Source organism: Hemiscyllium ocellatum, chromosome 44 (assembly GCF_020745735.1).
Source record: "Hemiscyllium ocellatum isolate sHemOce1 chromosome 44, sHemOce1.pat.X.cur, whole genome shotgun sequence".
In the NCBI taxonomy this organism is placed as follows: domain Eukaryota; kingdom Metazoa; phylum Chordata; class Chondrichthyes; order Orectolobiformes; family Hemiscylliidae; genus Hemiscyllium; species Hemiscyllium ocellatum.
Genome location: NC_083444.1, coordinates 7317925 through 7332988, shown reverse-complemented (window position 1 = coordinate 7332988; position 15064 = coordinate 7317925). Strand labels below are relative to the sequence as shown.

General features: G+C 52.2%; 2 protein-coding genes across 2 annotated transcripts in view; one reads left to right on the top strand and one right to left on the bottom strand.

Moving 5' to 3' along the window:
- Positions 1-366: 366 nt before the first annotated feature.
- Positions 367-14685, bottom strand: mogat3a (monoacylglycerol O-acyltransferase 3a). The gene is made up of 6 exons (XM_060854453.1): positions 14589-14685; positions 10476-10654; positions 8248-8452; positions 2806-2980; positions 1839-2038; positions 367-624 (listed from the first exon to the last, which is right to left on the bottom strand). The coding sequence occupies exons 1-6, from the start codon at positions 14680-14682 to the stop codon at positions 470-472; spliced, it is 1008 nt and encodes a 335-aa protein (XP_060710436.1). The 5' UTR covers positions 14683-14685; the 3' UTR covers positions 367-469.
- Positions 13666-15064, top strand: part of LOC132835211 (C-reactive protein-like) — a 16134-nt gene continuing 14735 nt past the window's right edge. Inside the window, exon 1 of the mRNA XM_060854576.1 lies at positions 13666-13740. The gene's annotated coding sequence lies outside the window, so the exon portion shown is untranslated. The remainder of the gene's footprint in view (positions 13741-15064) is intronic.

Genomic DNA, 15064 nt, shown 5'->3' with positions numbered 1-15064 from the left:
AACACCCCCCAGGACAGGGACAGCATGGGGTTAGATACAGAGTAAAGCTCCCCCTACACTGTCCCCATCAAACACTCCCCAGGACAGGGACAGCATGGGGTTAGATAGAGAGTAAAGCTCTCTCTACAGCACTGTGCAATTGCTGACTGAATGCTGGGGAAAGAGTCTTGTCCAGGGGAATTTCCCCTGGAATTCTTGATTGGAATTGGAAGCTGGAAATCTGGAGGGAATGGCTGAGGGTGAGGAACTGTCACTGAACACACAGTCACTAAAAACCCTGAAAATGGAAATTCCAGCAGAAAAATCTCCCGGACAGGATCCAGGACCTTCAGCAGACACTCGGAAGGGAAAGGTGTACAAACGAGACACAGGGAGCCGGTGTTTATTGGGGACTGACAGCAGGACGATGCCAGTCTGAATGGCATTACAAAAGTGTGTCTGTACGTGTGCGGGCACACTGCCAGTCTCTCTACACCAGCTCCAAGTGACTACTCTCTGCAATGCCATACTTAGTCTTATTCTCTTCAAATAGAGCCACAAGCTGAGCTAGGTATTCCCCATGGAGCTTCTCAACATCCTCCCGCGATGGACTCACATTCCGCTCCACAACGATCGGCTTTCCCACTGGAGGGGGCAGGGGGAGACAGAGACACGCACACTTACAGAGAGGGAGAGAGAGAGGAGAGAGAGAGAGAGAGACAGGGAGGGAAACCAGAGAGAGACAGGGAGGGAAAACAGAGAGACAGGGAGGGAGGAGAGTGAGGGAGAACAGAGAGAGAGAGAGAGAGAGAGAGAGAGAGAGAGAGAAAGAAACCAGAGAGAGTCAGGGAGGGAGGACACAGAGAGAGAGAGAGACAGGGAGGGAAAACACACACAGCAAGACACAGACAGACAGAGACAAAACAGGGAGTTCAGTCAGAAAGGATGGGGAAAGACAGGAGTAAATAGGAAGTTTGAGAGAGAGTGAGTGGTAAGCAAAGAGAGAGGAGAGAGACAAGGTTGGACAAAGAAAGGGATGAGTGTGACACACAGCAGATAAAAGATAAATAAATTTGAGGGTGGGAAAGAAAAAGAAGATAGAAAGGGACACGGGAAATGTGTGCAACAACAGAGAGAGAGACAGAGACAGAGAAAACACAAGATGAGCTCAATCCCAAAATGGTCCTCAGTGACCCTTGTGCCTGCCTCACTGAATCCCATTCCCCTCCTCGTTCGGTCTCCCTTCTCCATCCCTCCTGAGCGCATGCTCCCTGACCCCTGGGCATTGCCACATGCGAGGGTATGTGGTGGGAAAAGCCTTAAATAAAAGTCCCACTCACCTCTTCAACCATCAAAGCATCACAATCTTCATTTGGGATCACAGCGTGGGGAGCAGAGGTGGGAACACCATCCAGTATCGGGAGCTCGGCATGGACCTGGGATCTTCCTTGGCCAACCTGTTTCAGTCCCCCTCCGAAACCTCCCCCTCCCCACACCCCCAGACCCCCCGCCTAGAGACGCGGAGGTTTCAAATGGGAATCCTGTATGTAAACAGTTGACTGTCACAATGTAGTTCCAGGCCTCCGGACAGCAGATGGCACTGTCTTTGGCGAGTACCCAATCATGGTGGGGGGGGGGGGGCAGGAGAAGGTCATTTGGCCCCTTGCGAAGGAGGGAGAGATAGCAGGAGGTCCCTGCCCCAGACAATACACCACACCCACAATCAAAGGTTGCCATTGAGTTTGGAGGCCTGGGATATTGGAAGGGAGCCATCTACACCCTGGTATATTTTCCCTCTTCCTCCCCCCACAGTGAGACTGCCACCTGCCCCTCTCCCTCGCCCCACCGAGCCCCCTTACCGACAGTGTGGACAGGGTTACGGAAGGGCACGAGTCCGAAGTTGTACTGAAATACCCCTCGGGCGTGGAAGAGGGGCAGAGCCAACCCCATCACCTTCTGCAGCTTGTCCTGTATCGCCCTCAGACGGGACCCAGGTGGGTTCTCCACTTGGTTGAAGAGCTCGTTCTCGCCAAAGGAAAACACGGGCACGAGGTGGGCACTGCGGGGGAGGGAGGTGGGTGGGTATCACCAGGAGAGAAAGATGGATCACTGATCTTCTGACTCCTTCGCCGACCCCTTGCTTTCCCCGCTAACCCAGTTTGTGCCCCCACACCCAGAGGGTATGGATGGGAGGCACTGCAGCCAATGGACATGGGGCACCAGGAGGCCATTCTGCCCATCCTGTCTACTTTGGCACCTCTCAAACCTATCCCCGAACAGAATCACGTCAACCGTGAACACATACCAACGATTGACAGTTCACAGCTGTTTGGGGGTGGAGGGGGTTGGGGGAGAGTGGGGGGGGGGGGGGGGGGGGGGGGGGCGGAAGAGAAATCAACTCCAAATTTCCACAACAATTCCAGAGGTGGACTTCCTCCTCGTCTCTCGCCTGACTTTTCAAATTAGATTTGACATCATCCCGTGGCATTGCTCATGGATAAAGGACTCAACAGAAGCGAAGACCAGCATGGCTTCCTGTCTGATGGGTGCGGGTTATTCTTGGTGGGCCCACTTTGGCATTGCTCATGGATAAAGGATTGAATGAACCTCCCAATTATTCTAAGTCCCAGAAAACCTCCACACACCCCAATAACCGGTGAGAAACACTCCTTCTGTAATCGGTGTTGTACACTCCTGGAGCCACGTCGAAAGAGGATAAGCCCTTTGCCACGGGAGAGGTACCAACCTCCTTCAGCTGCCCCGTCCACTGGCCTATCTCCGCCCTCCTGACGTGCCCCACCCATCACCAACTCTACTTTCCCTTACCCGGTCTTCAGCGCCAATTTGATGAACCCCTTCCTCCCCAGCACCCGCAGCTTCAGGGCACCTGGACGGGCATCCAGCGACTCCGGGGGACCTCCCACTGCCAACACTGCCACGTGACCACCACCCTCTTGGCTCAGAATGTAATTGGCACTCTTCTTCTCTGAAGAGACCAGTCCTGTGATCGCAGGGTGACAAAAAGGCAGCAACAACAACAAAATAATGAGAAGAGGTGACAAAACATCAGAGGGGAAGCTTTCATATTACATTTAACATTCTCCCGTGACATTGCTCACAGATAAAGGACTCAAAGAATCTCACCATAAATTGAAGACCAATTTCTGACATATGCACACTAGTTATTCATATGGACATCCTTTGGCATTGCTCATGGATAAAGGACTCAAAGAATCTCTCCATAAATCGAACATGTACACACTAATTATTCCCACAGACTTCCTTTGGCATTGCTCATGGATAAAGGACTCAGAGAATCCTGCAGTCAAACTAAGGCCAGCCCGGCTTGCGCGTTCACCCAATATTCCTCGAGGACATCCTTTGGCGTTGCTCACAGATAAAGAGCTCACAGAATCTCACAATAAATCGAAGGCCTCCTTTTCAACGTGTGTTCATTCAGTATTCCCTGTGGAAATCCGCTCAGCGATTTGGGAGGGGAGGTGGTGTTCAGTTGGCTGGTTTGCGATGCAGCGTGACACCGTGGGTTTGATTCCCATCAAAGACTCTCCTTCTCAACCTCTCCCCTTCACCTGAAGGCCTCAGGTTAAACGCCCCCTGACCAGTCCTCCCTCTAACAAGAGAGCAGCCTGTTGCTGTGGAAGCAACTTTATCTTCACCTTTTTCAGAGGTAAATGATAAGAGTCAAATCTCTTTCTCTCTTCTTATCATCTTATCCTTCCCCAACAAATTGCTGGTTTGCCAATCAAAAATCTGCCTCTCTCCTTCTTAAATTCTGTATCCCAGCCTCCCCCGCACTCTACAGGAGTGAATTCCACAGATTCCCGAATCTGAGAGAAATAATTCCTCCTAGCCTCTCTGCTGTATGACTTGAAGAGGAGCAAACCCGATAATATAAATTAGGGTAAACGTACCCTCTGCACCAATCTTTAATTCAGAGTGGCACTGTATTTAGCACTGCTACCTCATAGCACCAGGGTCCCGGGTTCGATTCCACTCTCAGCGAATGTCTGTGTGAAGTTTGCACATTCTCCCCGTGTCTACATGGGTTTCCTCCGGGTGCTCTGGTTTCCTCCCACAGTCCAAAGATGTGCAGGTTAGGGTGGATTGGCCATGCTAAATTGTCCCATAGTGCCCAGGGATGTGCAGGTTAGGGTGGATTGGCCATGCTAAATTGTCCCATAGTGCCCAGGGATGTACAGGTTAGGGCGGATTGGCCGTGCTAAATTGCCCCATGATGTCCAGGGATGTGCAGGTTAGGGTGGATTGTTCGTGCTAAATTGTCCCATAGTGCCCAGGGATGTGCAGGTTAGGGTGGATTGGCCATGCTAAATTGTCCCATAGTGCCCAGGGATGTGCAGGTTAGGGTGGATTGGCATTGCTAAATTACCCCATAGTGTCCAGGGATGTAAGCAAATTACTGCGGCTGCTGGAATCTGAAACCAAAGGAGAAAATGCTGGAAAATCTCAGCAGGTTTGGCAGCATCTGTAAGGAGAGAAAAGAGCTGAGATTTCGAGTCTAACTGACCCTTTGTCAAAAGGGTGGATTGGCCGTGCTAAATTGCCCCATAGTGTCCAGGGATGTGCAGGTTCGGGTGGATTGGCCGCGCTAAATTGTCCCATAGTGCCCAGGGATGTGCAGGTTAGGGTGGATTGGCCATGCTAAATTGTCCCATAGTGCCCAGGGATGTGCAGGTTAGGGTGGAGTGTTCAGGGATGTATAGGTTTGGTGCATTAGTCAGGGTTAAATATAGGGCAGGGGTCTGGGTGGGTTACTCTTCAGAGGGTCGGTGTGGACTTGTTGGGCCGAAGGGCCTGTTTCCACACTGTAGGGATTCTTTGATTCCACTGTTTTAATTCTGCTGCCCTTTTCCTTAAACTGTGACCTCTCATTCCAGGTTGCCTCGTGTGGGGAAACACACCCTCTCTAAATCTACTTTGTCAATGCCCTTCAAGCATCTTATAGCCCTCAGTTAGACTCCTTCCAAACACCAGCCCTAGATAGCTCAACCTCTGTTTGTAAAACAAACCCCTCAATCTCTGGTACTCAACTGAGTGAATCTCCTCAGAACAGCTTGCAATACAACTACATCTCTCCTTAAGCAAGGGAGCAAACACAGTGCACTGAACAGCAGCAGCCTCATGTGATATAGTTCCTCGTTGAAGTCAGTCAGACAGGTTTGACCAGAACGTTGTCAATGAATCTCCCAGGATACCAAACCGGTCAAATTACAAACCGCTACGAATGAAAGGCAGTGCCAATTTTCTGGGGAAAAAAATTACAGTGGCTTTTGTCTGCAAAACAATACGATCTCTAATCCCATTCAGCTCCTTCACCTTTCAGTCTTTCCCAACTATAGTCAGAGAGTTGTAGAGATGGACAGCACAGAAACAGACCCTTCGGTCCAACATGTCCATGACGACCAGATATCCCAACCTAACCTAGTCCCATTTTCCAACACTTGGCCCAAATCCCTCTAAACCCTTTCTATTCATATACCCATCCAGATGCCTTTCAAATGTTGTCATTGTACCAGCCTCCACCACATCCTCTGGCAGCTCATACCATACACGTACCACCCTCTCTGTGAAAAAGTTGCCCCTTAAGTCTCCTTTTACGTTTTTCCCCTCTCACCCTAAACCTATACCCTCTAGTTCTGGACTCCCCCACCCCAGGGAGAAGACCTTGTCTATTTATCCTATCCATGCCCCTCATGATTTTATAAACCTCTAGAAGGTCACCCCTCAGCCTCCGCCGCTCCAGGGAAAACAGCCCCAGCCCATTCAGCCTCTCCCTATAGCTCAAACCCTCCAACCCTGGCAACATCCTTGTAAATCTTTTCTGAACCCTTTCAAGTTTCACAACATCCTTCCAATAGGAAGGAGATGAGAATTGCACGCAGTATTCCAAAAATAGCCTCACCAATGTTCTGTACAGCCGTAACATGACCTCCCAACTCCTATACTCAGTGCTCTGACCAATAAAGGAAAGCATACCAAATGCCATCTTCACTATCCTGTCTAACCTGCGACTCCACTTTCAAGGAGCTACGAACCTGCACTCCAAGGTCTCTTTGTTCAGCAACACTCCGCAGGACCTTACCATGAAGTGTATAAGTCCTGCTCTGATTCGAATTTCCAAAATGCACCACCTCGCATTAATCTCAATTTCCTTGCAGAGGTGCTGGGTCTCTGTTGGATTGTGTAGCTGCTTTCTCTCTGGATGGTCAGTGGGTCTCAAGGATCAGTCAGAGAGTAAATCCTGTTTTTATATCTTTCTGGATGGTTTTCTGCAACTCTCTAGCCAATCGGGGAGCCTTACTCGATAGTTGCTCAATCTTTTGGATGGCTTGCTGCTCATCCCTACAGTGTGGTAGCAGGCCATTCAGCCCATCGAGTCGGCACAAACCCCTCTAAAGAGCATCCCACCCAGGCTCACCTCCCCTATCACTGTAACCCTGCATTTCCCATGGCTAGCCCACCCTAACCTGCACATCCCTGGGCACTATGGGACAATTTAGCATGGCCAATCCACCCTAACCTACACATTTCTGGACACTATGGGCAATTTAGCACGGCCAATCCACCTTAACCTGCACATCCCTGGGCACTATGGGCAATTTAGCATGGCCAATCCACCCTAACCCGCACATCGTTGGATTGTGGGAGGAAACCGGAGCACCTGGAGGAAACCCACGCAGACACAGGGAGAACGTGCAAACTCCACACAGACATTCACCCAAGGCTGGAATCCAACCTGAGTCCCTGGTGCAGTGAGGCAGCAGTGCTAACCACTGAACTACCATACTGCTACTGTTACTTTTGTTGTGTAGCAGGAACTGATAACTTTTGGTCTCAGCTCTCCATTGGTGGTGGGGATATGTCTGTCCTGGATAACTGTTGCATTTTGCTGATGTCATTAGCACCTGGGTGATGTGTTTGCACAGTGTCTGGTGTTTGGGTTTTGTGATTTCACGGTTTCACTTGGCCAATTACCCAGCAGCCCTTGCTGTTTGGCCAGGTTAGCGCTCAGTGTTTCAGCAGCCAAGGGGTTGCTTCATCAGATAGACGTTACCACTGACAATTCCAGGCAGTCGCCCACTCCCTTGTTACTTGGGGGGATTGCGAGGCCCACTCCAAAGACTAGAGCAGAGAAAAACTAATCTGTCTTTACAAGCAGAGGTTAAGTTACATTACCCTCTAATAGGTGGATACTGAAGAGTTAATCGCCACATTGTCTGAGGTGGCATTTATTATGAAACACTACTCCCCCAGGTCATTCCCAACATTATAAGCAGTGACTACATTATATTGGCAAGGCAATTAGGATGTCCTGTGGTCAGGAAAGGTGCTACATAAATGCAAACGGTTCTTTTTTAATCAGGAACAGGACAGGTAATGATAACTGGGTCACTCTGCAGCCAAGATCGGCAAATAACTATAATCTTCAAAACACGCACACACACACACACACTCTAATCACATATCTAAAGTTAAAAATCACAACATCAGGTTATAGTCCAACAGGTTTAATTGGAAGCACACTAGCTAGTAGCAAAGCTAATGTGCTTCCAATTAAACCTGTTGGACTATAACCTGGCGTTGTGAGATTTTTAACTCTGTACACCCCAGTCCAACACCAGCATCTCCAAATCATAATCACATATCCTGTGTGTGTCTCTCTCTCTCTCTCTCTCTCACACACACACACGGGACAGTTCTAACAACACTCAAGAAGCTCAACACCATCCAGGGACAAAGTAGCCCCTGCTTGATTGGCACCACACCCACAAACATCCCCTCCCTCCCCCACCGATGCTCAGTGGCAGCAGTGTGTACCACCTACAAGATGCACTGCATCAATTCGCGAAAGATTCTCAGACAGCACCTTCCAAACCCATGGCCACTTCCAGCTGGAAGGAATAGGGGCAGCAGATACATGGGAACACCACCATCCCCGCAAGTTCTCCTCCGAGCCCCTCGCCATCCTGACTTGGAAATATAATCGGCTGTTCCTTCAGTGTCGCTGGGTCAGAATCCAGGAACTCCCTCCCGAACAGCGCTGTGTGGGTGTCCCTACACCATACGGGGCTGCAGCGGGTCAAGAAGGCAGCTCACCCCCAACTTCTCAAGGGGGCAACTAGGGGCCAGGTAATAAATGTTAGCTTTGCCAGGGGCAGTGCCAACCGCAGGAAAGAGCGAGAAAATAGACACAGCTGGCAGAGAAGGGAACGCAGTCACTGACCTTACCTCCACACATGATATACTCTCGGTAAAATGGCACCTTAAACCAGAACGGCAGCATCAGGAGGTAGGAGGTGAGGCCGGGGAAGAGACCAGAGAAGCCGGTAGCTTCGGTGCAGAAGTTGCCAAAAGCTCCGGCCACAAGGACCCCGTGTGGGTGGAAGCCAAATAGATAGTTGTGTTTTGGATCCAATTCTGCTGTCTTTACCAGCTTCGGGGGGGGAGGGGGGGAGAAAAAGAAGAGACGGGGTGGGGGGAGGTGGGGAAGGAGAGAAATCCTTTTTAAAACAAAATCAAAAGGACATCAATCACAGAGCGGGGTTTGCTCTGCTGTTCGACTGGTGACTGATCTCAGAGTCATAGATGTGTACGGCATGAAAACAGACCCTTCGTTCCAACTCGTCCAACCCAATCTAGTCCCTGCCAACACCCGGCCCATATCCCTCCAAACCCTTCCTATTCATATACCCATCCGAATGTTGCAATTGTACCACTTCCTCTGGCAGCTCATTCCATACACATACTACCCTCTGCATGAAAAAGTTGCCCCTTTAGTCTTTTTTATATATCTTTCCCCTCTCACCCTAAACCTATGCCCTCTAGTTCCCCCACCCCAGGGAAAATTTATTTACCCTATCCATGCCCCTCATGATTTTATAAACCTCGATAAGGTCACCCCTCAGCCTCCGACGCTCCAGGGAAAACAGCCCCAGCCTGTTCAGCCTCTCCCTGTAGCTCAAACCCTCCAACCCTGACAACATCCTTGTAAATCTTTTCTGAACCCTTTCAAGTTTCACAACATCTTTCCGATAGGAAGGACACCAGAATTGCATGCAATATTCCAAAAATGGCCAAACTTGTACAGCCACAACATGACCTCCCAACTCCTGTATTCAATGCTCTGTCCAATAAAGGAAAGCATACCAAACACCTCCTTCACTATTCTATCGACCCACGACTCCAAGGTCTCTTTGATCCGTGCTCACTGACTTGATTGCTCGAGTCTGGGTGTGGACTCCAAGCAAAGAAAACAGAGTATTGAGGCCAAACAAAGGTAAGCTCCAATCACAGGCCTGGATATGCTGTGACTCGAGGCTTCTCAATTCCTTAACCTTGAACATGGGGGCCTTCTGAGGGGGACACTACCACTGCACCACAAGAGCCCTCAATATAAGAGCATGTAGCAAGGGAGCAGAGGTAAGCCGTTCAGGCTGACTGGACTATCCTCGACTTTGTCGTCCTCGGTAACCCCCTCCTGCTCTGTCTCGGCCAAGTCTGAGCGACATGCCAATCGCGCCCACTCCCAATTCCAGCAACCCATGCCCGCACCGTTCCCTCTTAAATCGCTGCCAGATCTCAGGGATAGGAGGCAAACTGCACACTGAACCTGGGGGGTGTGGAGGGGGACAGAGGAAGGGTTGGTTGGAAACCAATGGGTGAAGACCACCCAGAGAGAGGGGTCGGACTTGACCTTTGACTCCAAAGTCTGGAATTAACTGAACTAACGAAGACCGTTGTGAAATTGGAGCCCATCTGGTCGGCTAATCCCCCTGGAAGAGATTGAATCTACCTGCTCGGACCTACACGTGACTCCATGCCTGCAGGGACAGGTATCAATTCTTGGGGTTCCCTCTGGAGCAACCGAATGCTAGCCCAGCCAATGGTGCCCAATTGGCCCATCTTCTACCCCGCAGAGCAGCCTTGTTAACCTCACCCCAATCCCACCATAGGCTCTGGCCCCAAGAGTTTACCTTCCCTTCCCCTCGAACGCCCATCTGAACTTCCCCCCCCGAAGCACTCACAGCCTTGACTACTAGCGCCTCCTGGTGGGCGGGCCATTCGCAGTCACTGGGGGAAAACAGCCCCTTCCACACCTCACCAGCCCCGTCCCTCCCTCGTCAGAAACCTTCAAAACTTTCCCTCCACTATCCCATCTCCCCTTTAGTCCACCATCAGCTCGTGGGATCTTGCTCTGTCAACAAAATAAAAGGTGCGTGAGGATGGGGGGAGTACAGAGAGAGGATGAGGAGAGTGGGGGAGGGAAAAGAGACAATGAGGAGAGTGGGGGGGTGAGGAGGAGAGTGGTGTAGTAGGAGGAGACTGGGGGGAGTAAGAGGAGAGTCGGGGGGAGGAAGAAGACAGTGGGGGGTGGAGGAGGGTGATGGGAAGGAGGAGGAGAAGGAGGAGGGTGATGGGCTGGAGTGCTGGTAGGCCGTGCAGGGAAGGCTGCTTACCGTGATCGGGAAGTAGTCACGAAAGTACCGCCACACCGCCCAACTCCGGACCCAGGCTGACCTCCGACCCCCGCTCCTTGGCGTCTCCCGGTCCAAATGTAACCATCCGGCATAAATCGCAGCGATATACCAGTAATCGGTGAGGAACAGCAGGACAAAAATGACCAGGCAGCACTGTGCTGGAAACAAATCACAATCTCACTCCCAGTCAGAGAGCTAGGAGCAGAATGAGGCCATTCAGCCCATTATCTCTGCCCTGCCATGCCATGCCATCATGGTTCCCAATCCCATTCTCCCCGTGACCCTCCATCCCCCTTACCAACCAGGAACCTCCCTATCTCTGTCTTAAAGACACTCAGTGACTTGGCCCCCATAGCCCTCTCTGGCCATGAGATCCACAGAGTCACCACCCTCTGGCTGAAGAAATTGCTCCCCATCTCAGTCCATCCCTTCACCCTGAGGCTGTGCCCTCAGGCCTGAGTCTCTCCTATCGGCGGGAACAGCTTAAAGTCAGAGAGTCATGGAGATGTACAGCACGGAAACAGACCCATCGGTCTAACGTGTCCATGCCGACCAGATATCCCAACCCAATCTAGTCCCATCTGCCAGCATCTGGCCCATATCCCTCTAAACCCTCCCTATTCACATACCAATCCAGATGCCTTATAACTGTTGTAATCGTACAAGCCGCCACCACTTCCTCTGGCAGCTCATTCTATCGTGAAAAGGGTGCCCCATATGTCCCTCTTATATCTTTCCCTTGCACCCTAAACCTATGCCCTCTAGTTTGGGGCTCCCATGGACCTGCTCCACGTCCACTCTATCCAGGCCTCTCGGTATTCTATACGTTTCAAACAAATCCCACCCACCTTCTAAACCCCATTGGGTACAGACCCAGAGTCCTTGACTGCTCCCCACATGACAAGCCCTTCATTCCTGGGATCATTTTTGTAAACCCCCTTGAGATGTCCCTCCAAGGCCAGCACATCCTCCCTAAGATACGGGGTCCAAAACTGCTCACGGTGTTCCAAATGTGGTCTGACCAGAGCCTCAGCAGTTTTTAGATTAGAGTGGTGCTGGAAAAGCACAGCAGGTCAGGAAACATCCAAGGAGCAGGAAAATCGATGTTTCGGGCATAAGCCCTTCATCAGGAATAGAGGCAGGGAGCCTCCAGGGTGGAGAGACAAATTGTGGGGGGGGGGGGGGGGAATGGCTGGGGAGAAGGTAGCAAAGAGTACAATAGGTGAATGGGGGTGGGGGTGGAAGTGATAGGTCAGAATGGGAGGGTGGAGTGGATAGGTGGGAAGAGAGATTGGCAGGTAGGACAGGTCATGAGGACAGTGCTGAGCTGGAAGATTGGAACTGGGTAAAGTGGGGGGAGGGGAAATGAGGAAACTGGTGAAGTCCAGACTGATGTCCTGGGGTGGAGTGTTCCAGATCGGAAGATGAGGTGTTCTTCCTCCAGGTGTCAGGTGGTGGAGGGAGTAGTGATGGAGGACGCCCAGGACCTGCATGTCCTCGGCAGAGTGGGAGGAGGAGATGAAATGTTGGGCCACAGGGCGGTGTGGTTGATTGGTGCGGGTGTCCCAGAGATGTTCCCTAAAGCGCTCTGCTAGGAGGCGTCCAGTCTCCCCAGTGTAGAGGAGACTGAATCGGGAGCAACGGACACAATAAATGGCATTGGTGGATGTGCAGGTAAAACTTTGATGGATGTGGAAGGCTCCTTTAGGGCCTTGGATGGAGGTGAGGGAGGAAGCAGTACATCTCTGCTCTTGTATTTTTGAAATCAAAGCCAACATTGCATTTGCCTTCCTAACTGCTAATCTACATTTTAACCTGAAGGGTTTCCTCCGGGTGCTCCGGTTTCCTCCCACAGTCACAAAGATGTGCGGGTCAGGTGAATTGGCCAAGCTAAATTGCCCGTAGTGTTAGGTAAGGGGTAAATGTATGGGTGGGTTGCGCTTCGGCGGGTCGGTGTGGACTTGTTGGGCCGAAGGGCCTGTTTCCACACTGTAAGTCTAATCTAATCTAAAAAAAAAATCCTGAACTAGGACTCTCTAGTCCATTTGTGCTTCAGATTTCCAAAGGCTTTCATCATTTAGAAAATAGTCAGTACCTCTTCTCTTCCAAACAATGGTGTGGACTAGCCAGTGTTGTACTGGGGTGAACAAAGTTAAAAATTACACCACACCAGGTTATCGTCCAACAGGTCTATTTGGAAGCACTAGCTTTCAAAGCACTGCTCCTTCATTAGACATCTTCCTAACAAAGTATATAACTATTGCCTTCTCTAAGCCCTCTCCCCCATTTTCTCTAAGTGGATCCCCAAATCCTGCAGTGAGTAACTCCCCTCCTGACTCACCAAAGCCTCTCCCACTGTCCACAAGGCACAACTCAGGAGACTGAGGGAATACTCCCCACTTGCCCTGGATAGGGGCAACTCCGACAACACTCAAGAAGCTCGACACCATCCAGGGACAAAGCAGCCCCCACTCGATTGGCACCACATCCACAAACATCCCCTCCCTCCCCCACAGACACTCACTAGCAGCAGTGTGTACCATCTACAGGAATTCACCAAAGATCCTCAGGCAGCACCTTCCAAACCCCCACATGCAGGGGCAGCAAATACATGGGAACACCCACCCCCCTGCATGTTCCCCTCCGAGTCCCTCCCCATCCCAACTTGGGAATATAATCGGCCGCTCCCTCAGTGACGCTGGGTCAGAATCCTGGTGCTCCCTCCCTAATGGGTGCTGTGTGGGGTGGACTGCAGCAGTTCAAGAAGGCAGCTCAACCCCCCCAACCCCCTTCCCTGGGGGCGCAATTAGGGACGCTTAACACGACCAGTGATGCCCATGTCCCACGTATGAATGGGGGGAGGTGGGTTGCTTCCAACCCTCCAGCTCCAGTACACCCTGTTGGCAGTGACTCATGTTGCTTTGCCCTGTCTGCCCTCCTCCCACTGACACACCTCCTTGGGATCTTCAGCCATTCCCAGAGGGGCACTGACCTCCCTTCACCCCCACCCACCCACCCATCCCCACACACACACACACACACACAGTTGTGCAACAGGTGAAAGACTGACAGACAGTTGTTGACACAAACACACTTTCGCAAGAAACAAGTTCGGTCCCATTTCGACACCACCCTACCGGTCAATACCCTCCTCCCTCAGTTACCCCAGTCCAGGAGCAATCTGCGCTGGGGAGTGGGCAAAAGCTGCAGACCCACAGGCCAACCAGGCACCGAGAGGAGAAGGGTAAGGACTGGGGTTGGGGGGGGGGGGGGAAGGATTGAAGGGAGGGAAGGGCAGATTGTGGGGAGAGAGCAGGCTGGGAGAGGAGCTGTTTGGGAAGGGAAGGGGGGTTTTGGGGCGAGGGCAGGCTGGGAGAGGAGCTGTTTGGGAAGGGAAGGGGGGTTTTGGGGGAGAGGGCAGGCTGGGAGAGGAGCTGTTTGGGAAGGGAAGCTGGGTTTTGGGGAGAGGGCAGGCTGGGAGAGGAGCTGTTTGGGAAGGGAAGGGGGGTTTTGGGGGAGAGGGCAGGCTGGGAGAGGAGCTGTTTGGGAAGGGAAGGGGGGTTTTGGGGAGAGGGCAGGCTGGGAGAGGAGCTGTTTGGGAAGGGAAGGGGGGTTTTGGGGAGAGGGCAGGCTGGGAGAGGAGCTGTTTGGGAAGGGAAGCTGGGTTTTGGGGGAGAGGGTAGGCTGGGAGAGGAGCTGTTTGGGAAGGGAAGGGGGGTTTTGGGGGAGAGGGCAGGCTGGGAGAGGAGCTGTTTGGGAAGGGGGCTGGATGGGAAAGGGGGTATTCAGGGATATTTGGGAAGGGTTAGACAGGAGGTGTTTAAGGGCATTTGGGGAGGGTGGGACAGGAGCATTTGGGGTGGGGCACAGGTAGTATTTGGGTTGGATGAGACAGGGGTGTTTAGGGGTATTTGGGGTGGGAGGGATGGGGGTGTTTAGGGGTATTTTTGGAGGGTGGGACAGGGGGTGTTTAGGAGTATTTGGAGAGGGGGGACAGGGGTCGTTTGAGGTGGATGGAGCAGGCAGTGTTTGGGGAGAGGGGACAGGGGGATATTTGGGGTGGATGGGACGGGAGGGGCGGGTGGTCCTTACCGAGAGCCAGGAAGGAGAAGATCCATTGGAGAACCCCCAGGGTCTGAAGCCTGCGCTCCAGGGGGATACGGAGGGGGGCAAAGCGGATTCTCATTGCGCTGCCCGACCCAGCCTCTGGGGGTCGGTTATAAAGTGTCTCAGTCCGGCCCCTTTCCCCGGAGCCCGACCCAGTCACCGGTCCCAGCGCAAACCCGGAGCAATCCCGGATCCCGGAGATTTTCCCGTACCCCGATCCCAGACCCTCCTCCCGATCCGCTAGAAATCCAGGATCCCGATCCCGAACCAGCCCGGACCCAGACACCGAATGCAATCCCGGATCCTGCTCCCGATCCCGGGGCATTCCCGGACCCTGCTCCCGATCCCGGGGCAATCCCGATCCCGGAGCAATCTCAGATCCAGATCCCAATCCGGGAGCAATCCCGCATCCTGCTCCCGATCCCGGAGCAATCCCGGACCCAGATCCCGATCCTGGAGCA

What these genes read in the sequence shown, in the direction of transcription:
- mogat3a (XM_060854453.1), bottom strand. Translation starts at nt 14,682, where the DNA reads ATGAGAATCCGCTTTGCCCCCCTCCGTATCCCCCTGGAGCGCAGGCTT. An exon ending in CTTCTCCTTCCTGGCTCTCG is followed by an intron (nt 10,655 to 14,588) that starts GTAAGGACCACC and finishes ATTTGTTTCCAG; the next exon opens with CACAGTGCTGCCTGGTCATT. An exon ending in TAACCCTGTCCACACTGTCG is followed by an intron (nt 625 to 1,838) that starts GTAAGGGGGCTC and finishes TGCCCCCTCCAG; the next exon opens with TGGGAAAGCCGATCGTTGTG.